Source organism: Chiloscyllium punctatum, chromosome 30 (genome assembly GCF_047496795.1).
Source record: "Chiloscyllium punctatum isolate Juve2018m chromosome 30, sChiPun1.3, whole genome shotgun sequence".
Taxonomy (NCBI): Eukaryota; Metazoa; Chordata; class Chondrichthyes; order Orectolobiformes; family Hemiscylliidae; genus Chiloscyllium; species Chiloscyllium punctatum.
Window position 1 is genome coordinate 52,112,539 of NC_092768.1, and position 23,689 is coordinate 52,136,227.

The 23,689-nt window shown below is 46.9% G+C and overlaps 1 protein-coding gene across 1 annotated transcript; it reads left to right on the plus strand.

Annotated features, from left to right (window-relative positions):
* The first annotated feature begins 8,882 nt into the window (after positions 1-8,882).
* LOC140455516 (proteasome subunit beta type-5-like) lies at positions 8,883-23,044 on the plus strand. Its single transcript, XM_072550458.1, has 6 exons — positions 8,883-9,094; positions 15,864-16,008; positions 18,246-18,357; positions 18,625-18,754; positions 21,039-21,243; positions 22,789-23,044. The coding sequence occupies exons 1-6, from the start codon at positions 8,951-8,953 to the stop codon at positions 22,875-22,877; spliced, it is 825 nt and encodes a 274-aa protein (XP_072406559.1). The 5' UTR covers positions 8,883-8,950; the 3' UTR covers positions 22,878-23,044.
* The last annotated feature ends 645 nt before the right edge of the window (positions 23,045-23,689 follow it).

The window sequence follows — 23,689 nt, forward strand, 5'->3', positions numbered from 1 at the left end:
ATCTGATCCTGCCATTCCACCCAATTCCAATCTGACCCCCTCATTCCCCACAATCCTAATCTGACCACCTCTTTCTCCAATCCCAATCTGACATCATCATTCCCCCAATCCCAATCTGAACCCCTCATTCCCCCATTCCCAATCTGACCCCCTCATTCCCCAATCCCAATCTGAACCCCTCATTCCCCCATTCCAATCTGACTCCCTCATTCTACCCCAATCCCAGTCTGACTCCCTTGTTTTTCCCAATCCCTATCTGACCCTGTTATTCTCCACAATCCCGATTTGACCCCCTCATTCCCCCATTCCCAATCTGATCCTGCCATTCAACCCAATCCCAATTTGATCCCCTCATTCCCCCTTCCCAATCTGACCCCTTCATTCTCTGCAATCCCAATCTGACCCAATCATTTCCCCAATCCCAATATGACCCCCTCATTCACCCCCAATCTCAATCTGACCCCCTCATTTCCACAAACCCAATATGACATCCTCATTACTCTCAGTACCAATCTGACCCCCGCATTCCCCCAATCCCAATCTGACCTCCTCATTCCCCCAAATCCCAATTTGATCCCCTCATTCCCCCCCAATCCCAATCTAACCCCCTCATTCTCCCCAATCTCAATCCGACCCTCTCATTCATCACAACCTGAATCTAACCCCCTCATTCCCACAATCCCAATCTGACCCCCGCATTCCCCCAATCCCAATCTGACCCCCTCATTCCACCCCAATCCCAATCTGACTCCCTCATTCCCCACAATCCCAATCTGACCCCCTCATTCCCCCAATCCCAATCTGACCCCCTCATTCCACCCCAATCCCAATCTGACCCCCTCATTCCCCCAATCCCAATCTGACCCATTCATTCCCCAAATCCCAATCTGACTCCCACATTCCCCTGAATCCCAATCTGATCCCCTCATTCCCCACAATCTCAATCTGACCCCCTCATTTCCCCAATCCCAATCTGACTCCCTCATTCCTGAAATCACAATCTGCCCCCACATTCCCCCCATTCCAATCTGACCCTTTCTTTCCCCCCAATCCCAGCCTGACACCCTCATTCCCCCAATCTCAACCTAATCCCATCATTCCCCCAATTCCAATCTGACCCCCTCATTCCCCCAATCCCAATCTGACCCCCTCATTCCCCCCAATCCCAGCCTGACACCCTCATTCCCCCAATCTCAACCTGATCCCATCATTCCCCCAATTCCAATCTGACACCATCATTCCCCAATCCCAAACAGACATACTCATTACCCCAATCCCAATCTGACCCCCTCATTCCCCCATTCCAATCTTACCCCATCATTCTACCCCAATCACAATCTGACTCTCTCGTTACCCCCATCCCAATCTCACCCTCTTATTTGCCCCAATCCCAATTTGACCCCCTCATTCCCCCATTCCCAATCTGATCCCGCCATTCCACCCGATCCCAATTTGAACCCCTCATTCCCCCATCCCAATCTGACCCCCTCATTCCCCCAATCCCAATCTATCCCCTTCATTCCCTGCAATCCCAATCTGACCCAATCATTCCCCCAATCCCAATATGACCCCCTCATTCCCCCCCAATCTCAATCTGACCCCCACATTTCCACAAACCCAATATGACATCCTCATTACTCTCAGTACCAATCTGACCCCCTCATTCCCCTGAATCCCAATATGACCTCCTCATTCCCCTGAGTCACAATCTGACCCCCTCATTCCCAACAAACCCAACCTGACCCACTTATTCCCCCAAGCCCAATCTGACCCCCTCATTCTCCCAATCTCAATCTGACCTCGTCATTCCCCCAATTCCAACCTGACCCCATCATTCCCCAATCCCAATCTGAACCCTTCATTCCCCCATTGCAATCTGACCCCCTCATTCTACCCCAATCCCAGTCTGACTCCCTTGTTCCCCCCAATCCCTATCTGACCCTCTTATTCTCCACAATCCCAATTTGACACCCACATTCCCCCATTCTGAATCTAACCCCACCATTCCACCTAATCCCAATATGACCCCCTCATTCCCCCAATCCCAATCTCACCCACTCATTCCCCCAAATCCCAATTTAATCCCCTCATTCCCCACCCAATCCCAATCTAACCCCCACATTCTCCCCAATCTCAATCCGACCCCCTCATTCATCACAATCCCAATCTAACCCCCTCATTCCCACAATCCCAATCTGACCCCCGCATTCCCCCAATCCCAATCTGAGCCCCTCATTCCCCCAATCCCAGATTTACCCCTCATTCCCTCCAATCTCAATCTGACGCACTCATTCCCTCCAATCTTAATGTGACACCCTCATTCCACCCCAATCCCAATCTGACTCCCTCATTCCCCCAATCCCAATCTGACCCCCACATTCCCCTGAATACCAATCTGACCCCCTCATTCCCCACAATCCCAATCTGACCCCCTCATTTCCCCAATCCCAATCTGACTCCTCATTACCGAAATCACAATCTGGCCCACTCATTCCCACCATTCCAATCTGACCGCATCATTCCCTAATCCCAATCTGACCGCCTCATTTCTCCACAATTCAAATCTGACCCCCTCATTCTGCCAATCCCAATCTGACCCCCTCATTCCCCCAGTCCCAATATGACCTCCTCATTCCCCCAATCCCAATCTGACACCATCATTCCCCAATCCCAAACTGACATACTCATTACCCCAATCCCAATCTGACCCCCTCATTCCCCCCAATTCCAATCTTTCCCCATCATTCTACCTCAATCACAATCTGACTCCCTCGTTCCCCCATCCCAATCTGACCCTTTTATTCCCCCCAATCCCAATTTGACCCCCTCATTCCCCCCAATTCCAATATTACCCCATCATTCTACCTCAATCACAATCTGACTCCCTCGTTCCCCCATCCCAATCTGACCCTCTTATTCCCCCCAATCCCAATTTGACCCCCTCAGTCCGCCATTCCCAATCTGATCCCGCCATTCCACCCATTCCCAATTTGAACCCCTCATTCCCCCATTCCGATCTGACCCCCTCATTCCCCCAATTCCAATCTGACCCCTTCATTCCTGCAATCCCAATCTGACCCAATCATTCCCCCAATCCCAATATGACCTCCTCATTTCCCCCATCCCAATCTGACCCCCTCAATCCCCCATCCCAATCTGACCCCATCATTCTACCCCAATCACAATCTGACTCTCTCGTTACCCCCATCCCAATCTCACCCTCTTATTTGCCCCAATCCCAATTTGACCTCCTCATTCCCCCAATCCCAATCTGACCTCCTCATTCCTCCAATCCCAATCTGATCCCCGCATTCCCCCAATCTCAATCTGACCCCATCTTTCCCCCAATCCCAATCTGACACACTTATTCCCCCATCCCAACCTAACCCCCTCATTTCCCCAATCCCATTATGACCTCCTCATTCCTCTCAGTACCAATCTGAACCCCTCATTTCCCAAATCCCAATATGACCTCCTCATTCCCCTCAGTCACAATCTGACCCCCTCATTCCCCACAATCCCAATCTGACCCCCTCATTTCCCCAATCCCAATCTGACTCCCTCATTACCGAAATCACAATCTGGCCCGCTCATTCCCACCATTCCAATCTGACCGCATCATTCCCTAATCCCAATCTGACCGCCTCATTTCTCCACAATTCAAATCTGACCCCCTCATTCTGCCAATCGAATCTGACCCCATCATTCCCCCAATCCCAATCTGACCCCCTCATTCCCCCAAATCCCAGCCTGACACCCACATTTCCCCAATCCCAATCTGATCCCCACATTCCCCCCAATCCCAATCTGACTCCCAAATTCCCCCAATCTCAATCTGACCCCATCATTATCCAAATGCCAATCTGACCCCCTCATTCCCCCCAATCCCAATCTGACCCCATCAATGCCCAATCCCAATCTGACCTCCTCATTACCCCAATCCCAATCTGACCCCGACATTCCCCCCAATTCCAATCTTACCCCATCATTCTACCTCCTTCCCAATCTGACTCCCTCGTTCCCCAGAATGCCAATCTGACCCTCTTATTTCCCCCAATCCCAATTTGACCCCCTCATTCCCCCATTCCCAATCTGATCCTGCCATTCCACCCAATTCCAATCTGACCCCCTCATTCCCCACAATCCTAATCTGACCACCTCTTTCTCCAATCCCAATCTGACATCATCATTCCCCCAATCCCAATCTGAACCCCTCATTCCCCCATTCCCAATCTGACCCCCTCATTCCCCAATCCCAATCTGAACCCCTCATTCCCCCATTCCAATCTGACTCCCTCATTCTACCCCAATCCCAGTCTGACTCCCTTGTTTTTCCCAATCCCTATCTGACCCTGTTATTCTCCACAATCCCGATTTGACCCCCTCATTCCCCCATTCCCAATCTGATCCTGCCATTCAACCCAATCCCAATTTGATCCCCTCATTCCCCCTTCCCAATCTGACCCCTTCATTCTCTGCAATCCCAATCTGACCCAATCATTTCCCCAATCCCAATATGACCCCCTCATTCACCCCCAATCTCAATCTGACCCCCTCATTTCCACAAACCCAATATGACATCCTCATTACTCTCAGTACCAATCTGACCCCCGCATTCCCCCAATCCCAATCTGACCTCCTCATTCCCCCAAATCCCAATTTGATCCCCTCATTCCCCCCCAATCCCAATCTAACCCCCTCATTCTCCCCAATCTCAATCCGACCCTCTCATTCATCACAACCCCAATCTAACCCCCTCATTCCCACAATCCCAATCTGACCCCCTCATTCCACCCCAATCCCAATCTGACTCCCTCATTCCCCACAATCCCAATCTGACTCCCTCATTCCCCCAATCCCAATCTGACCCCCTCATTCCACCCCAATCCCAATCTGACCCCCTCATTCCCCCAATCCCAATCTGACCCATTCATTCCCCAAATCCCAATCTGACTCCCACATTCCCCTGAATCCCAATCTGATCCCCTCATTCCCCACAATCTCAATCTGACCCCCTCATTTCCCCAATCCCAATCTGACTCCCTCATTCCTGAAATCACAATCTGCCCCCTCATTCCCCCCATTCCAATCTGACCGCATCATTCCCCCAATTCCAATCTGACCCCCTCATTCCCCCAAATCCCAATCTGACCCTTTCTTTCCCCCAATCCGAATCTGACCCCATCATTCCCCCAATCCCAATCTGATCCCTCATTCCCCCCAATCCCAGCCTGACACCCTCATTCCCCCAATCTCAACCTGATCCCATCATTCCCCCAATTCCAATCTGACCCCCTCATTCCCCCAATCCCAATCTGACCCCCTCATTCCCCCCAATCCCAGCCTGACACCCTCATTTCCCCAATCCCAATCTGATCCCCACATTCCCCCAATCCCAATCTGACCCATTCATTTCCCCAATCTCAATCTGACCCCATCATTCCCCCAATGCCAATCTGACCCCCTCATTCCCCCAGTCCCAATCTGACCCCATCATTCCCCCATCCCAGTATGACCTCCTCATTCCCTCCAATCCCAATCTGACACCATCATTCCCCCAATCCCAATCTGACCCCCCTATTCCCCCATCCCAATATGACCCCCTCATTTCCCCAATCCCAAAATGACCTCCTCATTGCTCTCAGATCCAATCTGACCTCCTCATTTCCCCAATTCCAATCTGACTCCCTCATTCCTGAAATCACAATCTGGCCCGCTCATTCCCCCCATTCCAATCTGACCGCTTCATTCCCCCCATTCCAATCTGACCCCCTCATTCCCCAATCCCAATCTGACCGCCTCATTTCTCCACAATTCCAATCTGACCCCCTCATTCTGCCAATCCCAATCTGACCCCCTCATTCCACCCCATCCCAGCCTGACACCCTCATTTCCCCAATCCCAATCTGATCCCCACATTCCCCCCATCCCAATCTGACCCCCTCATTCCCCCAATCCCAATCTGACCCTTTCTTTCCCCCAATCCGAATCTGACCCCATCATTCCCCCAATCCCAATCTGACCCCCTCATTCCCCCCAATCCCAGCCTGACACCCTCATTTCCCCAATCCCAATCTGATGCCCACATTCCCCCCCATCCCAATCTGACCCATTCATTTCCCCAATCTCAATCTGACCCCATCATTCCCCCAATGCCAATCTGACCCCATCATTCCCCCCAGTCCCAATCTGACCCCCTCATTCTCCCAATCCTAATCTGACCCCATCATTCCCCCATCCCAATCTGACCCCCTTATTCCCTCCCAATCTCAATCTGACACCCTCATTCCTCCCAATCCCAGTACGACCTCATCATTCCCTCCAATCCCAATCTGACACCATCATTCCCCCAATCCCAATCTGACCCCCTCATTTCCTCAATCCCAAAATGACCTCCTCATTGCTCTCAGATCCAATCTGATCCCCTCATTCCCCTGAATCCCAATATGACCCCCTTATTCCCGTCAGTCACAATCTGACCCCCTCATTCCCCACACACCCAATCTGACCCCCTTATTCCCCAAATCCCAATCTGACCCCCTCATTCCCCCAGTCCCAATATGACCTCCTCATTCCCTCCAATCCCAGCCTGATACCCTCATTTCCCCAATCCCAATCTGACCCCCCTTATTCCCTCCCAATCGCAATCTGACCTCATCATTCCCCCAATCCCAATCTGACCCCCTCATTCCCCCCATCCCAATCTGACCCCCCATTCCCCCAATCCCAATCTGACCCCATCATTCCCCCAAAACATAATCTGACCCCCTCATTCCCCCAATCCCAATCGCACCCCTCATTTTCCCCAATCCCAATCTGACCCTCTCATTCCCCCCAATCACAATCTGACCCTCTCATTCTCCCCAATCCCAATCTGACCCCGTCATTCCCTCCAATCCCAATATGACCCTGTCATTCCCCCAATCCCAATCTGATCCCCTCATTCCCCCAATCCCAATCTGACCCCCTCATTCCCCCCAATCCCAGTCTGACACCCTCATTTTCACAATCCCAATCTGATCCCCACATTCCCCCAACCCCAATCAGACCCCATCATTCCCCCATCCAAATCTGACCCCCTTATTCCCTCCCAATCTCGATGTGACCCCATCATTCCCCCCAATCCCAGTATGACCTCCTCATTACCCCAATCCCAATCTGACCCCATCATTCCCCAATCCCAATCTGACATCCTTATTACCCCCATCCCAATCTGACCCCCTTATTCCCTCCCAATCTCGATCTGACCCCATCATTCCCCCCAATCCCGGTATGACCTCCTCATTACCGCAATCCCAATCTGACCCCATCATTCCCGAATCCCAATCTGATGTCCTCATTACCCCAATCCCAATCTGACCTCATCATTCCACAATCCCAATATGAACTCCTCATTCCTCTCTGTCACAATCTGATCCCCTCATTCCCCCAATCCCAATCTGACCTCTTCATTCCTCCAATCCCAATCTGATCCCCTCATTCCCCCAATCCCAATCTGACCCCATCTTTCCCCCAATCCCAATCTGACACCCTCATTTCCACAAACCCAATATGACATCCTCATTCCTCTCAGTACCAATCTGACCCCCTCATTCCCCCGAATCCCAATATGACCTCCTCATTCCCATCAGTCACAATCTGACCCCCTCATTCCCCACATACCCAATCTGACCCCCTTATTCCACCAATCCCAATCTGACCCCCTCATTCCCCCAATCCCAATCTGACCCCCTCAATCCCCCATCCCAATCTGACCCCCTCAATCCCCCATCCCAATCTGACCCCCTCATTCTACCCCAATCCCAGTCTGACTCCCTCATTCCTCCCAATCCCAATCTGACCCCCTCATTGCCGCAAATCGAATCTGACCCCCTCATTCCCCCCAATCCCAATTTGACCCCCTCAATCCCCCATCCCAATCTGACCCCCTCAATCCCCCATCCCAATCTGACCCCCTCATTCCCCCAATCCCAATCTGACTCCCTCATCCCTGAAAACCCAATCTGACCCGCTCATTCCCCCCATTCCAATCTGACCGCATCATTCACCCAATTCTAATCTGACCTCCTCATTCTCCCCCAATCCCAATTTGATTTCTCTGTCCTTGTGTGATCCGATGCTCTCCCCCAGTTTCCCACGTGACTACCCTGTTCTGGTGTGATGCCCCTGTTCTAGTGTAACCATGTAGTGATCTGTTGTGATCCCACATTCCACCAATGGTAGCTCCTTTGTCCTGGTGTGATTTGGCTTGATCCATTGTCCTGATGTGATCAGCTGGGATCCACGTCTCCTGCTGTTATTCCCTGTTCCACTGTGATCCCCCATCCCAATGTAATTCTCTCTGTCCCAGTGTGATCCATTCTGATCTCTCCATCCAAGTGTGATTCCTCCGTCCCTGGCTGATCCCAGTGTGATCCATTGTGAGCCCCCCGTCCTGCTATGATTCACCTCTTCTGCTGTGATCCCTGTCCACCCTTGACCCCTCAACCCCGTTGTGATTTCTCTGTCCCAGTGTGACCAGTTGTGATCCCCCTGTTCTTGTGTGATGCCTCTGTCCTGTGTGATCCCAGTGTGAACTGCTGTGGTCCTCTATCCCTGTGTGATTTACAGCATTTGAAAGGTATCTGGATGATAAATGAATACAGGGTTATGGGCAAAGTGCTGGCAAAAGGGACTAGATTAATTTATGATATCTGGTCAGCATGAACGAGTTGGGCCGAAGGGCCTGTTTCCATGCTGTTCATCTCAATGACTCTATGATCCACTGTGATCCCCTGCCCCTGTGTGATCCTCAGTGGTCTCTCTCTGTAGCCGGGAGTTGGGGGGGGGTGGGGGGTCCGCAGTGATCCAGTCTGGGTGGTGCTGGCTCTCTATCTCTCTATCTCTCTCGGATCTGAAGTTACTTTCAGTTGCACTTTCGGAGCTGGGGCTGAGGAAGTGAGCTGCAGAGATGGCGCTGATGGAGGTGTGCCATGCTCAGGACTGGAACCTGTACGATCTCCCTCTCAGACAGAGCATCCTCGCTCTAACCCAAGGCCGGGAGCTCACTCTCGGTGCCGGGGACGGACAGTTGGCGGTCCCGCTCGGTCTGGATGTGAGTAATTGTAGGTTGGCTCCTGACTCCGTCCCTGTCGGTTCCGAGCAGTTCAACGAGGACCCAGTTTCGGTCAAAGATTCCCCGAAGAAAACGATCAGAGAAACAGGGGACAAGTGCGGGGGGGGGGGGGGGGGGGGTGTAGGGCAGAGGGCGCCAGGCAGGCGGGGGCACATTGCTGAGAAAGTGTGTAACATAGCTACAGAACTGGATAGCAGACAGACAGACACTCTGTGTGTGTGTGTGTGTGTGTGTGTGAGAGAGAGAGACAGGACTGTGTGTGTGAGAGAGAGAGAGAGGGGGCAGTGTGTGTGTGTGTGAGAGAGAGGGCAGTGTGTGTGTGTGTGAGAGTCAGGGCAGTGTGTGTGTGAGAGAGAGGGGGGGGGCTGTGTGTGTGTGAGAGAGAGAGGGCAGTGTGTGTGTGTGTGAGAGAGAGGGCTGTGTGTGTGTGTGTGAGAGAGAGAGAGAGGGGGCAGTGTGTGTGTGTGTGTGAGAGAGAGGGGGCAGTGTGTGTGTGTGTGAGAGAGAGGGGGCTGTGTGTGTGTGAGAGAGAGAGAGGGGGCTGTGTGTGTGTGTGTGAGAGAGAGGGGGCTGTGTGTGTGTATGTGTCTGTGTGTGTGTGTGAGAGAGAGAGAGAGAGGGGGCAGTGTGTGTGTGTGTGAGAGAGAGGGCTGTGTGTGTGTGTGAGAGAGAGAGGGCTGTGTGTGTGTATGTGTCTGTGTGTGTGTGTGTGAGAGAGAGAGAGAGAGGGACAAAAAAACAGGACACCAGTGTTGGAGAGAGAGGGAGAGTCACTATACCTCTTGTCATGACTACCAATCATGAGAGACTTCAAGTTGACAGTGACCCGCTCCCTCTCCAGAAACACCTGGCTGCAGCTATAAAGGCATACAGTCGAAGGTCTCTCTCACCAGCTCTCAGGCTGTACCTGCTGGTGGGTTCCTTTACCTGGTACCTGACAGTCACAGATTGAATTGTGAAATACTCCACACAATCATGTCTGATTTACTCTGCCTGTTTCCATCAAAACCTTTACCATTTTCAGAGTTACTATGATAGTTCAGTCCATGACTGCTGAGGTGCAATATTTTAACCCAAGTCTAACACTGAAGCACTTTAAAATCAAAAGGACATTGCCAGGCTTCGTACTTTTTCTCACTTCATTCTATTGCGTTGAACGTCTTTTCATTTCTCCAAGAGCTATTATGAACATCAGCGTAACAGCTTTACGAGTTAAAATCTAATTCCACCCCCATAACACCCCTCCCCCCACCCCATAGAAACAGCAAAAAAAATGGGAATGATGGGGCAGACTGAATGACCGGAAAGGCAGTTCGATGGTCCCTGGCTACAGGGGTCACTGAGATGGCCCTATTGGCTTAACATAGAGATGTACAAGCGTGGAAACAGACCCTTTGGTCCAATCCGTCCATGCTGACCAGAACTCCCAATCCAATCTAGTCCCAACTGCCAGTACCTGGCCCATATCCCTCCAAACCCTTCCCATTCATCTACCCATCCAAATGCCTCTTAAATGTTGCAATTGTACCATACATCACCGTGATCTCCCTCTCTGGTTATTCTCACAGATACAGGGTGGTTGCTTCATACTTCGAGAGACTCCAGCTTGCAGGTCAAGAGCCATAGCTTAGAGTAACTGCTGTAGGAAACATAAGTGGACTTGCTTCAGGCTTGACATCGTGTTTAATCACAGAGAAAGGAGACAGTGGGGGTGGCACAGTCGCTAGCACCACTACCACGTAGTGCTGGGGATCTGGGTTTGATTCCAGCCTCTGATGACTGTCTGTGTCAACCCTGTAACATTGTCCCTGTATCTGTGTGGGCTTCCTCCAGGTTCTCTGATTTCCTCCTGCAGTCCAGGTTATGTGGGTTAGTCATGGGAAATGTGTAGTTACAGGAATAAAGCAGATAGCCTTTGGAGGGTCGGTGTAGACTTGATGGGACAGATAGCCTCTCTCTGCACTATAGGGATTCTATGAGCTCCTGTCCTTGCAATGACCCAAATATTCATGCCCATAATCTGTTCAACCCCTGGGAACCAATCACATTTGTTGTTGGCAGGCCTTTGTCATCGATAACTGCTCACTAGCCCACAGACCAATCAGCTACGTCTTATTGGTTAATTCTCCATCCAGCCCTTGTGCCTGTAAACCTTCTGTGCAGTGTCTGAGCACAGAGTCAGTTTCAGATTGCTTCCTTTTCAAAAGGTGCGACATTCCATCAGCTATCCTTGGGCCTTCAAGACAGTCCTTTTTCCGATTTCAGTTCATAATCAAAAATACAGGAAAGAGAAAAGTCTTTAGAGCAGCCATGACTGAGACATGGCTGCATAATGGGTCAGGATTTGGAACTAATCATATCTGTTTTCAGGATGGATAGGGAGAATAGCAGAAGGGATGGAAAAGCCTTACTGGTTAGAAATAAAATTCCTTCAATGGTGGGGAAGGATATATTGAGGGAAACGCAATCCATGGAGACTATGTGGGTGGAACTGAGGGGCAGTAAAGGACCTAAAACTCTACTAGATGTTGTGCAGAGGACCACTCAGTAGCAGCTCTGAAGACTTAGTTTGTATAAACACAGAAATTAGTCAATTGTGCAGCAGAGTACTATTAATGGCCAATTTTGACTTGAACATTGGGAGAGGCAGACAACACCTTTCAGAAAAGGTGGCGAATTTCTGGAGTGTGCCCAGGATAGTTTCTCACAAGAATATGTCCTGGATACAGCAATAGGACAAGCAATATTGGATTCAGTAGTGAGCAATGAACTGGACTTAAATGGTTTCCTAATTAGAACATGGAACACTACAGCACAGAAAGGGGCCCTTTGGCCCATGATGTTGGGCTAAACATGACACCAAACTAAACTCCTTCTGCCTGTCCTTCATGCCTCCCTTCATTCTTTTGCATAGTCAGGTGCTTATCTGAAAACCCCTTAAATGCCCCGATGGTGTCTGCCTCCATCTCCACCCCTGGTAGCGTGTTCCAGACTCCTACCACTCTCTGTGCAAAACACTTACCCCTCATATCTCTTTGGAACTTTTCCCGCTCTCCCCTCAAATGCATGTCCCCGAGTCTTTCAACTCTGGGGAAACGATTCTGACCGTCAACCCTATCTATGCACCTCATAACTTTATAGACTTCTATCAAGTCTCTCCTCAGCGTCCGCAGCTCCAGACTGAACAACCTGAGTTTTTCTAGCCTCGCTTTGTAGCTCATACTCTCTAACCCATGCAGCATCCTGGTAAACCCCCTTCTGCACATTTTCCAAGGTTTCCATACCTTTCCTGTAATGTGGACTTGAACCCCAAAATCCCCAAGATAATTGTACGTGAACATTTAAATTGAGATCATAACATGTTCAAGTTCAGTGTAGCGAATGAAAGTGAAAAGCATGAATCAGCCACTGGAGAGGAGGAAGCCCACACAGATACAGGGAGAATGTACAAGCTGCACACAGGCAGTCACTATCAGGCTACTATAATGAGATGAGGGACTGACTGTCCACAGTCAACTGGGCAAATCTGCTCATGGGTGAACTAACTGCAGAACAGGGGAGGATGTTTAAAGAAAGTTCATGCGCCTGAGAGAGAAAACCTCCTCTTCGTGGGGAAGAAAGCCTTTGACAACTGAAGAGATAACGGACAGGATGAAAGTAAAAGAAAGAGCTTACAAAAATACAAATTGCAGCATAGATCCTGCTGACTTTGAAAGACACAAAGACCAGCAGTTTATAAGAGCTAGTGAGAGGGACTTTGAAAGGAAATTTGACAGGGACGTCAGAATCCATAAGAAGTTTTATCGTTACATTAAGAGAAAGCAGGAAGTCAGAAGCAATATTGACCCACTAAGGAAATTGGGGCTAATTCTCAATGACTACGGAGAAATGGCGAATGTATTGAATAATTACTTTGTCTCAGTACTTATTGTAGGAAAGGATATCTTGCCAGAAATCTCGAGGAAATTTACAGTGGATCAGGAACAGGGGCTGAATAAAAGTAATGTAAGTGAAACACTGATAATGAGGAAATTAATGCAATTCAAAAGTGACAAATCCTCAGGTACTGACAGCTTTCATCGAGGGTACTAAAGGAAGTAGAGAAGCACATTGTAGACACCCTGATTGTATAATCGTTCAGAGATCCCTAGATATAACTGTTGTCCATCTGGATTCGACAATTGAACATGACAGTCCATTTTTGTTTAAAGAGGAGTGAAGGAGGGTAAACAGGAAATTACGGACCAGCTAGCCTAACATAGAGTCATAGGGATGTACAGCATGGAAACAGACCCTTCGGTCCAACCTGTCCACACCGACCAGATATCCCAACCCAATCTAGTCCCACCTGCCAGCATCTGGCTCATATCCCTCCAAACCTTCACATACCTATCCAAATGCCTTTTAAATGTTACAATTGTACCAGCCTCCACCACATCCTTTGGCAGCTCATTCCATACCCTTTGTGTGAAAAAGTTGCCCCTTAGGTCGCTTTTATATCTTTCCCCTCTCACCCTAAACCTATGCCCTCTAGTTCTGGACTCCCCCACCCCAGGGAAGAGACTTTGTCTATTTATCCTATCCATGCCCCTTATGATTTTTTTGTGGTGGAGAAATTGTTGGAGTCTATAATTAAGGATGGGGTAGCTGAACACCTCAATCTTCCTCCCTCTCCAAGGATCTCAGTGAGTCCCTCTCTCACTGCACCCCCCAGGTCATTGACCTGCAATCTTCTTCCCGACCTCTTCGCACCCACCCCCTCTCCGATCTATCATCGTCACCTTAACCTCCTTCCACCTATCGCATTCCCAACGCCCCTCCCCCAAGTCCCTCCTCCCTACCTTTTATCTTAGCCTGCTTGGCACACCCTCCTCATTCCTGAAGAAGGGCTTATGCCCGAAACGTCGATTCTCCTGCTCCTTGGATGCTGCCTGACCTGCTGTGCTTTTCCAGCAACACATTTTTCAGCTCTGATCTCCAGCATCTGCAGTCCTCACTTTCTCCTAGCCGAACACCTTGACAAATTTTCAACTAATCAGGTGGGTTCGACTGACAAATCTCATTAACTTTTTTTGACCAGGTGATTAAGTTAGAAGACAGGGGAATGTTAATGGTCGAGTTCAATGCAAGCAAGTATGAGATTACCCATTTTGGGGGCTGAAAATAGATCAAGGTTCTTTCTAGATAGTATGAAGTAAATGGATGTTGTTTATATGGACTTTCAGAAAACATTTTTAAAATCCCACAGAAGAGGCCGTCAACTAAGTTCGATATCAGGAGGTCTGGAGGACTGTTGTCAGAATATGAGAACAGGTGTAGGTCTCTCAAGCCATCCCTCAATGAAATTTTGGCTGATGTGTGGCCTAACTCCTTACATCTGCCTTTGGCCCATATCTCTTAATATATTTGCCTCATGGAACTTTGTGTGTCTCAGATTTAAAATTAACAACTGATAATTACTGACATGGCTGGGAAATTGATTGAGTGGCAGGTGGCAGACAGTAGGGAAAATGTGTAGGTACTCAAATTGGCAGGGTGTAACCAGTGGTAACCTATAGGCATCTGTGTTAGGGCCACATTTATTCACATTACTTATTAATGACTTGGATAATGGCATAGAATGTCAACTGTCCACATTTGCTGATGACATAAAGTTAGGTGACAAATGTAGACAATGTAAATGGCAGCATAAAGTTTCAACAGGATATCAAAGTGAATGGGCGAATCTGCGGCAGGTCGACTTCAATGCAAGCAAGTGTGAGGTTACCCATGTTGTGGGCTGAAAATAGATCAAGGTTCTTTTGAGATAATAGGAGGTTACATAGAATGGATATCCAAAGAGATTTGGGTGTTCAGGTGCATCAATCTTTAAAATGCTATAAACCAGTGTAAAAAACAATCAAGAAAGCTAATGGAACACTAGTTTTTATATTTACAGGACCAGTGTATAAGGATGCAGAAGTTATGCTGCAGTTATAGAAACCCCTGATTAAACCACAGTTAGAGCCCTGTGAGTAGATCTGTGCACCGCTCCTTAGGAAGGAGATATAGGCTTTGGAGGGAGTACAACATATGTTTACAATAATGATGTCGGGATTCCTGGGGTTAGATTTGAGAAACTGTATAATTACTCAAATTAGGCCTTTTAACTCCAGAATTTAGGAGTGATCTGATTGAAGTCTTCAAGATATTGACAGGAGAAGACAGAGTAGATGAAGATAAATTATATCCAATATTTAGGGATTCTGGGACTATGGGCACAGTCTGAGAATTACAGCCAGACCATTCAGGAGAGATGTTAGGCAACGTTTCAACACACAAAGGGTGGTACCGATTTGGAACTCTCTTCCATAAATGGCAGTGGATGCTGGATCAGTTGTTAATTTTAAATCTGAGACACACAAAGTTCCATTAGGCAAATATATTAAGGGATATGGGCCAAAGGCAGATATAAGAAGTTAGGCCACACATCAGCCAAAATTTCATTGAGGGATGGCTTGAGAGACCTACACCTGTTCTTATATTCTGATAACAGTCCTCCAGACCTCCTGATATCAACCTCACAAGAAGAAAAGAACAAAAAAATCCATGTTGCCTGACAGTTAACTGTCAATCATTTTTAACTGTTGCATTCAATATGCCAACTCAAATCGACTGGCCAACAAATCAGCACTCTCCTCTCATGCAGTACAGTGCCACATCCCATGCCAAATAAAAATACCCATCTTCTATGTTTACCTTTTTGCAGCCAGTGAGATTCCTTAAACCATACATTGACGGTGATGATGGGGTTGAGATTAAACTCCATCACGGTACAACCACCCTGGCTTTTAAGTTTCAACATGGAGTGATGGTTGCCGTGGATTCCAGAGCTTCAGCAGGCTCCTACATTGGTAAGTGATCAAACATTGCCACAGCTCTGTGGGAGCACCCTCCACATGGAGTTTAATACTCACACCTAGTCCTTTCTCGAGATTGTGAGTGAATCATCCACATCTGAGGTTTACCAACTGATTGTTCCTGTCAGAGAGTCAGGGACCAATGATGTTGTAAGAATCTTACTTTCACCTTGAAGACTTTGACACTCTCTATTTCACAAAGTAGGGGAACAGAGCAAGTTCCAAGGCCCGACACAACAATTCATTTTTTTTATATTAATAATATGTTGGGTTTGTAGGCTGGGCCAGCATTTATTGTCCTTGAGAAGGTGGTGGGTTACTGCAGTCCATTTGGTGCAGGTTGACCTACAATGCTGTTAAAGAGGGAGCTCCAGATTTTGACTCAGCAACAGTAAAGGAAAGATGGTATATTTCCAAGTCAGGATGGTGACTGGCTTGGAAGGGAACTTGCAAGTGATGCCATTCCCATGTATCTGCTGTCCTTGTCCTTCCACATGGAAGTGGCCATGTGTTTGGAAGGTTCTGCCAAAGGATTTTTGATTAATTTCTGCCGCTACTGAGTGTGGTGACGAAGGGAGTGAATGTTTGTGGATGTGGTGCCAATCAAGAGAGATGCTTTGTCCTGGATTGTGTCAAGTTCCTTCAGTATTGTTGGAACTGCACCCATCCAGGCAAGTCAGGGGGTATTCCAACACTGCTGACTTGTGCCTTGTAGATGGCAAAACAGGCTGTGGGAAGTCAGGAGGTGAGTTACTCCCCATAGGATTGCTAGCCTCTGACCTGCTCTTGTAACCATTGTATTTATGTGCCAAATCTAGTGGAGTTTCTCGTCAATGGTAAACCTCAGGTTCACTCTTGTAGGAGATTGTCATTGCCAGGCTGGTGTATGATAACAATGCAGCCAACTCTTGGAAAGATAATCGATTTTAGGCAGAAATCACTCAAACTTGGAGGTTCAGGGCCCATTATCAAAACTTGAAGGTAGTATTCAGAAAGGGTGTAGCTGGGCCAGAAAGGATAATCTACCACAAGAGGATTGTTGAAGTGGGCTGAGCAAATGCAGAGCAAACTAAACTCAATCCAGAAAGTAGGAAGTGATATATTTTGATGGGAAGCCAGAGCAGAGGTTGTACAGACAAATTGAATGTGAGTTTTGGGAATCGACTTAGTTAACGGACCTGCTTGTATATGGCTTGAAAGAAAGACTAGTTGAGCTTAGGAACATATATTTATAAATAGAGCCATAGAGTATAAACGCCTTGATATTATTCTGAACCATACCCAAGCTTGGCTCTCTGTGTTAAGCAGGAGATGAAGGGTTTGATGAATGTACAGAAGAGATATACTTGAGATTAATCCAGTTGCATTACTGCACTGTGAAGGTGGAATTGCTCCCATCAGTAAAGTGAAGTTTGAGGAACTTAGTGCTGGAAAATGAGACTGATTCAGAGTAGTCTTTTGTTGGTACAGACTCAATGGGCCAAAGGGCCTCTTCTGTGTTGGATGATTCTATGATTCAAGGTGGATAAAATCAGGAGGGACTTGGACTGAGCTCGTAGAGAGAAACTGATTGATAAGAGAGTTGAGAGCCAGCCTTAAGATGAATGGTAACAGAGCCAGAGGTAACATGAGGCAAAGTGTTCAACACAACCAGTGATCGGGGGCTGGAGTATCTGAGTCTCCAGCATCATCTGTGTTCGTTTCAGATTTACAGCATCCAGCTTAACTTCATTAGTAAATTAGGAATTCCTTTCTTCTTTTGCTGTTGTTAAGAGATAAGATTGTTTACAACAAATAGAGCTGTTTTCTATCGATAATGAAACAGTGTGAACTCTTTTTGTCCTGAATCGCTCAGGCATTTGGTCACCTTGCTGGTTTAATTGGATTGGTCCACATTTGTGGAAAGCTTGTGGAATCGTGGGGCTTGATTATAAGCCAACAATCCCAATTGATAATCCATACACAAATACACAGACATTTGTATATGTGCACATCTCAGGACATACACATTCAACCACAGACAGCTATCCATACACACACACACTTAATCATAAAGTATGCACACAGACAGGGACATACACACATAGATGCACAGATGTAAATGCACACATAGCTGTATATTCATATACATGTTCACACCAAGACAGGTAGATAGCACACAAAGTTACCAAGATAAGATCATCTGAGGCACCAAGAGTGTGATTGAAGTATCTCTGTGCTCTTTTATTTAGACACCCAGACGTTCAAGAAAGTGATTGAGATAAACCCTTACCTGCTGGGTACAATGTCGGGCAGTGCTGCAGACTGTGTCTTCTGGGAGAGAATGTTGGCCAAACAATGCAGGTAATCATCCAGTTCAGACAAGGCTCTTCGGCCCATTGAGTCTGTCCCAATAAATAATTCCCTGAATCTAGTTGTCCTACATGAGAACATGCTAGGCTGTTCAGTGAATGGGAGATATCACAAAGTAAAATACATGGGATAGGATCATTAGTTTAAACCATTTACAGAACTCGACCCTGATTAAATACTCCAGTACACAAATAATGCCAGATGAATGTCATTCAAACATGTCATCACTTTGCCTCACTGTAATTCTCTGTTTTGCAGGATTTACAAATTACGGAACAAGAAACGTATCTCAGTGTCTGCTGCATCCAAACTGTTGGCTAACATGGTGTCTGAGTATAAAGGCATGGGGCTCTCGATGGGAACCATGATCTGTGGCTGGGATGAGAAGGTGAGTCGCAGCAGGGGGGGGGGAAGGGGGGAGGGGGAAGGAATGAGAAGCTGGAGGCGAAGGGTCAGGAGTGAGGGTTGGGGAATATGAGGGAAGAGATGAGGATCGTGGATGAGGGGATGTGGGAATATTGATGTAGATGGTGATCTGGGATTGAAAGGTTGAAGGTAACTTCCAAGCAGCTCCTGATCAGATGAAGAATTGGTTATTGGTCCACGTGTCAGACTATTGGTCCTGTTATTTAAAATTTATAATTGTGAAGCAAGTCCAGCAGCTGGAGAAGTGAAAAATTAATTCGACAATCTGTCTTTGATTTGAGAGTCAGATGGATATTAATACAAAACCATGCTAATGTGGTAAAGAGTGCGATGACATAGAGGTTGAACGTCTCTGTTAATTGAAACCACTCAGAAAAGCTCACCTCGCCTCTTAATCTGTTAAAAGTGTGAAGAACTGAAAGAGAACTCTTAGTTTCCACTATTTAAAGAAAAATAACAATTAACTAAACAAAACTATTCACAAACTCAACACTCTTTCCCCTAACTGAACACAATCCTTTTGACATGCTGCTCCAATAACACAATTATTAAACATTACATTAACTTAATCTCAAATCCACAAAGTCTCTGTCTTCTCTGCTATCTTCCATCTACTGATCTCACTGGGTCTGCTTCTTTCTTTTTACCATGAGTATGTTTTACAGAAAAAGGTACCTTTTTATAGAGGTCTTCAAATTCCTTTGGCAGTAAGTTATTAGTTGGGCAGTTACCTCTCCAACTCTATGGCAGTTGCTCTGACTACTTTTCAAAATGCCTGTGTTTTTATATCCCCAACATTGTCCCTTCTCATTTATCCAATATTGTCAAAACAATAAATTCAAACTCAGTTGGAATTTATTATCCTGGGGATAATTTAAGGTAATTGGTGTAAATTTGAATTGTTGTCAAAACAGCAACCAAGACTCGGGTATCCATTTAACAGCCATTTGTTACATGCATTTTGGAACAGCTTGTCTTCCAGCCATTCTGTTCCAGCAGCTGTGCCTGCAATTTAAGTTTATTTCAGTATTCAGAAAACACTCTCTATTTTAAAATGAGCGTACTTGCTTTTGACTTTGTTACAAGAGTATGAGAGTGGGATTAAAGGATAGAATTGATATTGATATAATAGCCTGAATGGCCTCTTCCTGCACTGTATCTTTGTGTGATTCCATCAGAAACACACCTCAACTTCAACATCAAATGCATTGAATGTCAGAGGAATAAATTCAATTAATTATAGGATAGAAAATGAATAAGATGTGGATTATTCCTGTGTGAGGAAGATTCACTAACCATGCTTGTGAATCTCACACAGAACAATTTGACGGGACAAACAGTAATGCGTTGCTCTAGGTGTGTGAGCTGGGGGCTGCTGAGTTGTTCAGTGGGACTTGATAGAGGTTAGCAAGCGACAACACAGCACAGAGCTGAGTACCATCAAATCCAATGTCCAAGTAAGGACAACGTGACCAGTTGAGCCAATGGATCAGACTGAGGCCATTCTGCCCATTCTACCTTTGGTTCCATTTTTAAAGGATATCTATTACTCCCACTTGCCTGTTCCAGGATAAAACATGACAAGAGTCCCATTCTCCACTTCCACCATTCACCAATCCTTAACACAGTGCTCAATAGTAGCCACTTGTGCATTGGATATGGCACAGAAACAGGCCATTTGGCCCACAAGGTTCATACTGGTGTTTCTGCATCTTTCGAGCCTCCTCCCATCTTCCCTGATCTAAATCCATCATCAGTTCCAAACCAGTATTCCCTTCATCCTCAGCTTCCTCACTCTTGTTTCCTTCTAAACTATCGATAAGGACACCTTTCATCCACTCCCTCTGGGAGTGAGTTCCACAATCTCCCCATTCCCAGGGGAAGATAATTCTCGAGAAGATATATATATCCTGATTGGATTTCTTGGTGACTGTCTCATACCAACGTTCTCACGTTATCTTCCTCCTCAGGAGAAAGAATGTGGAGCAAACTATCATCATTTCAAAGACCTCAGAGTAGGCCACTGGTTCAACCATCTCTCTGTGAGGGAGAAGGGACTGGATCTGTCAGCTCTTTCCTGGTCTGTACACTCCACGTTTCTGATCTCATCCTTATAAATACCACAGGGACAGGGATTGGAATTGTCACAACCAAGACCAGAGGAGGGTACAGGAGCTCACACCATGGTTGTCAGTGGCTAAGCAGCAACTTGAATATAGCCTGACAGTTTTATCATTCTGTCCCAGGGCCCAGGTCTTTACTATGTGGATGATAACGGGATGAGACTCTCTGGCAGCATGTTCTCCACGGGCTCAGGCTGCAGTTACGCTTACGGTGTTATGGACAGCGGATATCGATATGACCTGTCGGTGAAGGAGGCCTATGATTTGGCGCAGCGTGCCATCTACCATGCCACCCACCGCGATGCGTACTCTGGAGGCACAGTTAACAGTGAGTGCAATCATCCAGCACTAAATGTGTGGCCGATTACTGTATAACGTGGATCGATGTGAGGTTATTCACTTTGGTAACAAAAACCTCTGAGGCTCCATAAAGGCTCGGATCATCCCGCATTTGGAGTATTGTGTGCAGTTTTGGGCCCCATATCTCAGGAAGGATGTACTAGCCCTGGAGCGTGTTCAGAGGAGGTTCATGATAAGGGTCCCAGGACTGAAAAGCTTAACATTCGAGGAAGGTTTGAAGACTCTGGGTCTATACTCAATGGCATTGAGAAAGATGAGAGGGGATCTAATAGAAACATGCAGAATACTGAATGGCCTGGACAGAGTAGATGTTGGGAAGATATTTCTATTAGTAGGAGAGACCAGGACCTGAGGGCACAGCCTTCGAGTAAAGGGAAGACCTCTTAGAATGGAGATAGAGAGAAACTTCTTCAGCCAGAGAGTGGGGAATCTATGGGATTCATTGCCACAAGAAGGCTGTGGAGGCCAGGTCATTGAGTAGATTTAAGACAGAGATGGATCGATTCATGAATATCAAGGGGATCAGGAGTTATGGGGAGAAAGCAGGAGAATGGCATTGAGAAACATATCAGCCATGACTGAATGGCGGAGCAGACTCAATGGGCTGGATGGCCTAATTTCTGCTCTTTATATCTTATAGTCTTAGGGTCTTAAAAGGTACGGGGAAGAAAGTGGACTGAGTTGGATGATCAACCGTGATATATAATGAATGTTGCAGCAGGCTGAAAGTGCTGATTGGCCTCCTATTGCTCTTATTTTCTTTTTTCAATATCTTTGGACATGGAACTCCCAAACAACCTCTCACATTGCCAACTGGAAGGAGCTTCATTGCTGGAATTAGGCAGGAGAATAGACACCAGCATTGGTCCATAAAGTCAGGGGGCTGAGCAGTGTGGTAACAGGGAACAGCTCAAACAGGACGATAAGGACGACAATAAGAGTACGGCAATGCAAAGATATCAACTCTCAAAGTATGGGGAAAAAGTTTTAAAAGTTATGCACAGATTAAACGACTGGGCAGGAAGATGATGCTGGAGAAGAATATACAATCCGAATATGTTTTACAAGGTGAGTAACATGTAAGGGTCAATGTTGAATGAACTTTGGAGAGTTATTCAGTGTAACAGCTAATGTTTAATGTCCAGTGAAAGCAAACATGAGGTAAAGATAGAGAAAGGACAAAAATTCAGGTTGGGGATAGTAATGATTGTGGAACACGTTGTGGAGTTAGAAGGAGGGGTTATCTTTAACAGGGGTGCAGCAGACTCCATTTGGTTAAGGTTCCCACTAGTGCTGGTATTCTATGGGCTGAACAATAGTGAGAGAGAGAGAGATCAGGAGGTAAGTCTCAACATAAATTGCACAGCTGATTAAAACATACACAGCAGCTTTTTACATATGTACAGACTGTAAGTTTCTGTTTGTCACTGTTTCCTGCAAGTGAAGTGGAAGGAGCGAAATCTGTTTCTTTTGTGCGGTGCAAGGTTAACATTGTGTCTGTTTTGTTCCACAGTGTATCATATGCGGGAAAATGGCTGGGTCAAAGTGTCTCAGGAAGATGTTGGTATTCTGCACCACAGGTACACTGCAGAGACCCCGTGAGCTGCTCAAGACTCATTTGAAATCAAATCTCAGTCAAGACCAGCAACTAAAGCGACCAAATATTTCCATTGGACCAGTAGGCTGTGTGAATGGTTTACAGTTAACTGTTCACTGAAGTAAACTTAAACTTCAGTTTACTGAATAAATAAATACCATCTTACTCCAAAGCAATTTGAGTATACAATTTTTATTGTTGCTTGTCTCAACTGCACATTACTCGGACTGAATGGGTTTAAATCATGGGGGGAGCATCAGAGTAGTTCCTCAGTGCTCTGGCCAACAGTCATCCCTCAACCAGTATCACATAAACTGCAGTTACCAGGGTAGTATTATCACCTAGGAGAAAGTGAGGACTGCAGATGCTGGAGATCAGAACTGAAAATGTGTTGCTGGAAAAGCGCAGCAGGTCAGGCAGCATCCAAGGAGCAGGAGAAAGGCTCCTTGGATAATAAAGAAGGGCTCATGCCCGAAACATCGATTCTCCTGCAACACATTTTCAGCTAGTATTATCACCTTGCTGTTTGTGGGAGCTTGCTGTGCACATCTTGGAAGCTGTGTTTCCTACTTGACAACAAATGTGAGGTTATCCACTTTGGATCCGAGACAGAAATATTTTCTAAATAATGAGAAAGCAAGAGCAGACTGATTGTAAGGATCTCAAAAGGAAGGTAATGTCTTCAGCTGCTTCATCAATAACCTTCCCTCCGTCAGAAGGTCAGATGTGGGAATGTTCTCCGATGATTGGTGCTGAACGTTGCACATTCACAACTCCTCATATACTGAAGCAGCATGTGTCCATATTCAGCAACACC

What these genes read in the sequence shown, in the direction of transcription:
- LOC140455516 (XM_072550458.1), top strand. Translation starts at nt 8,951, where the DNA reads ATGGCGCTGATGGAGGTGTGCCATGCTCAGGACTGGAACCTGTACGAT. An exon ending in CGGTCCCGCTCGGTCTGGAT is followed by an intron (nt 9,095 to 15,863) that starts GTGAGTAATTGT and finishes ACCTTTTTGCAG; the next exon opens with CCAGTGAGATTCCTTAAACC. An exon ending in TCTGTGGCTGGGATGAGAAG is followed by an intron (nt 18,755 to 21,038) that starts GTGAGTCGCAGC and finishes ATTCTGTCCCAG; the next exon opens with GGCCCAGGTCTTTACTATGT.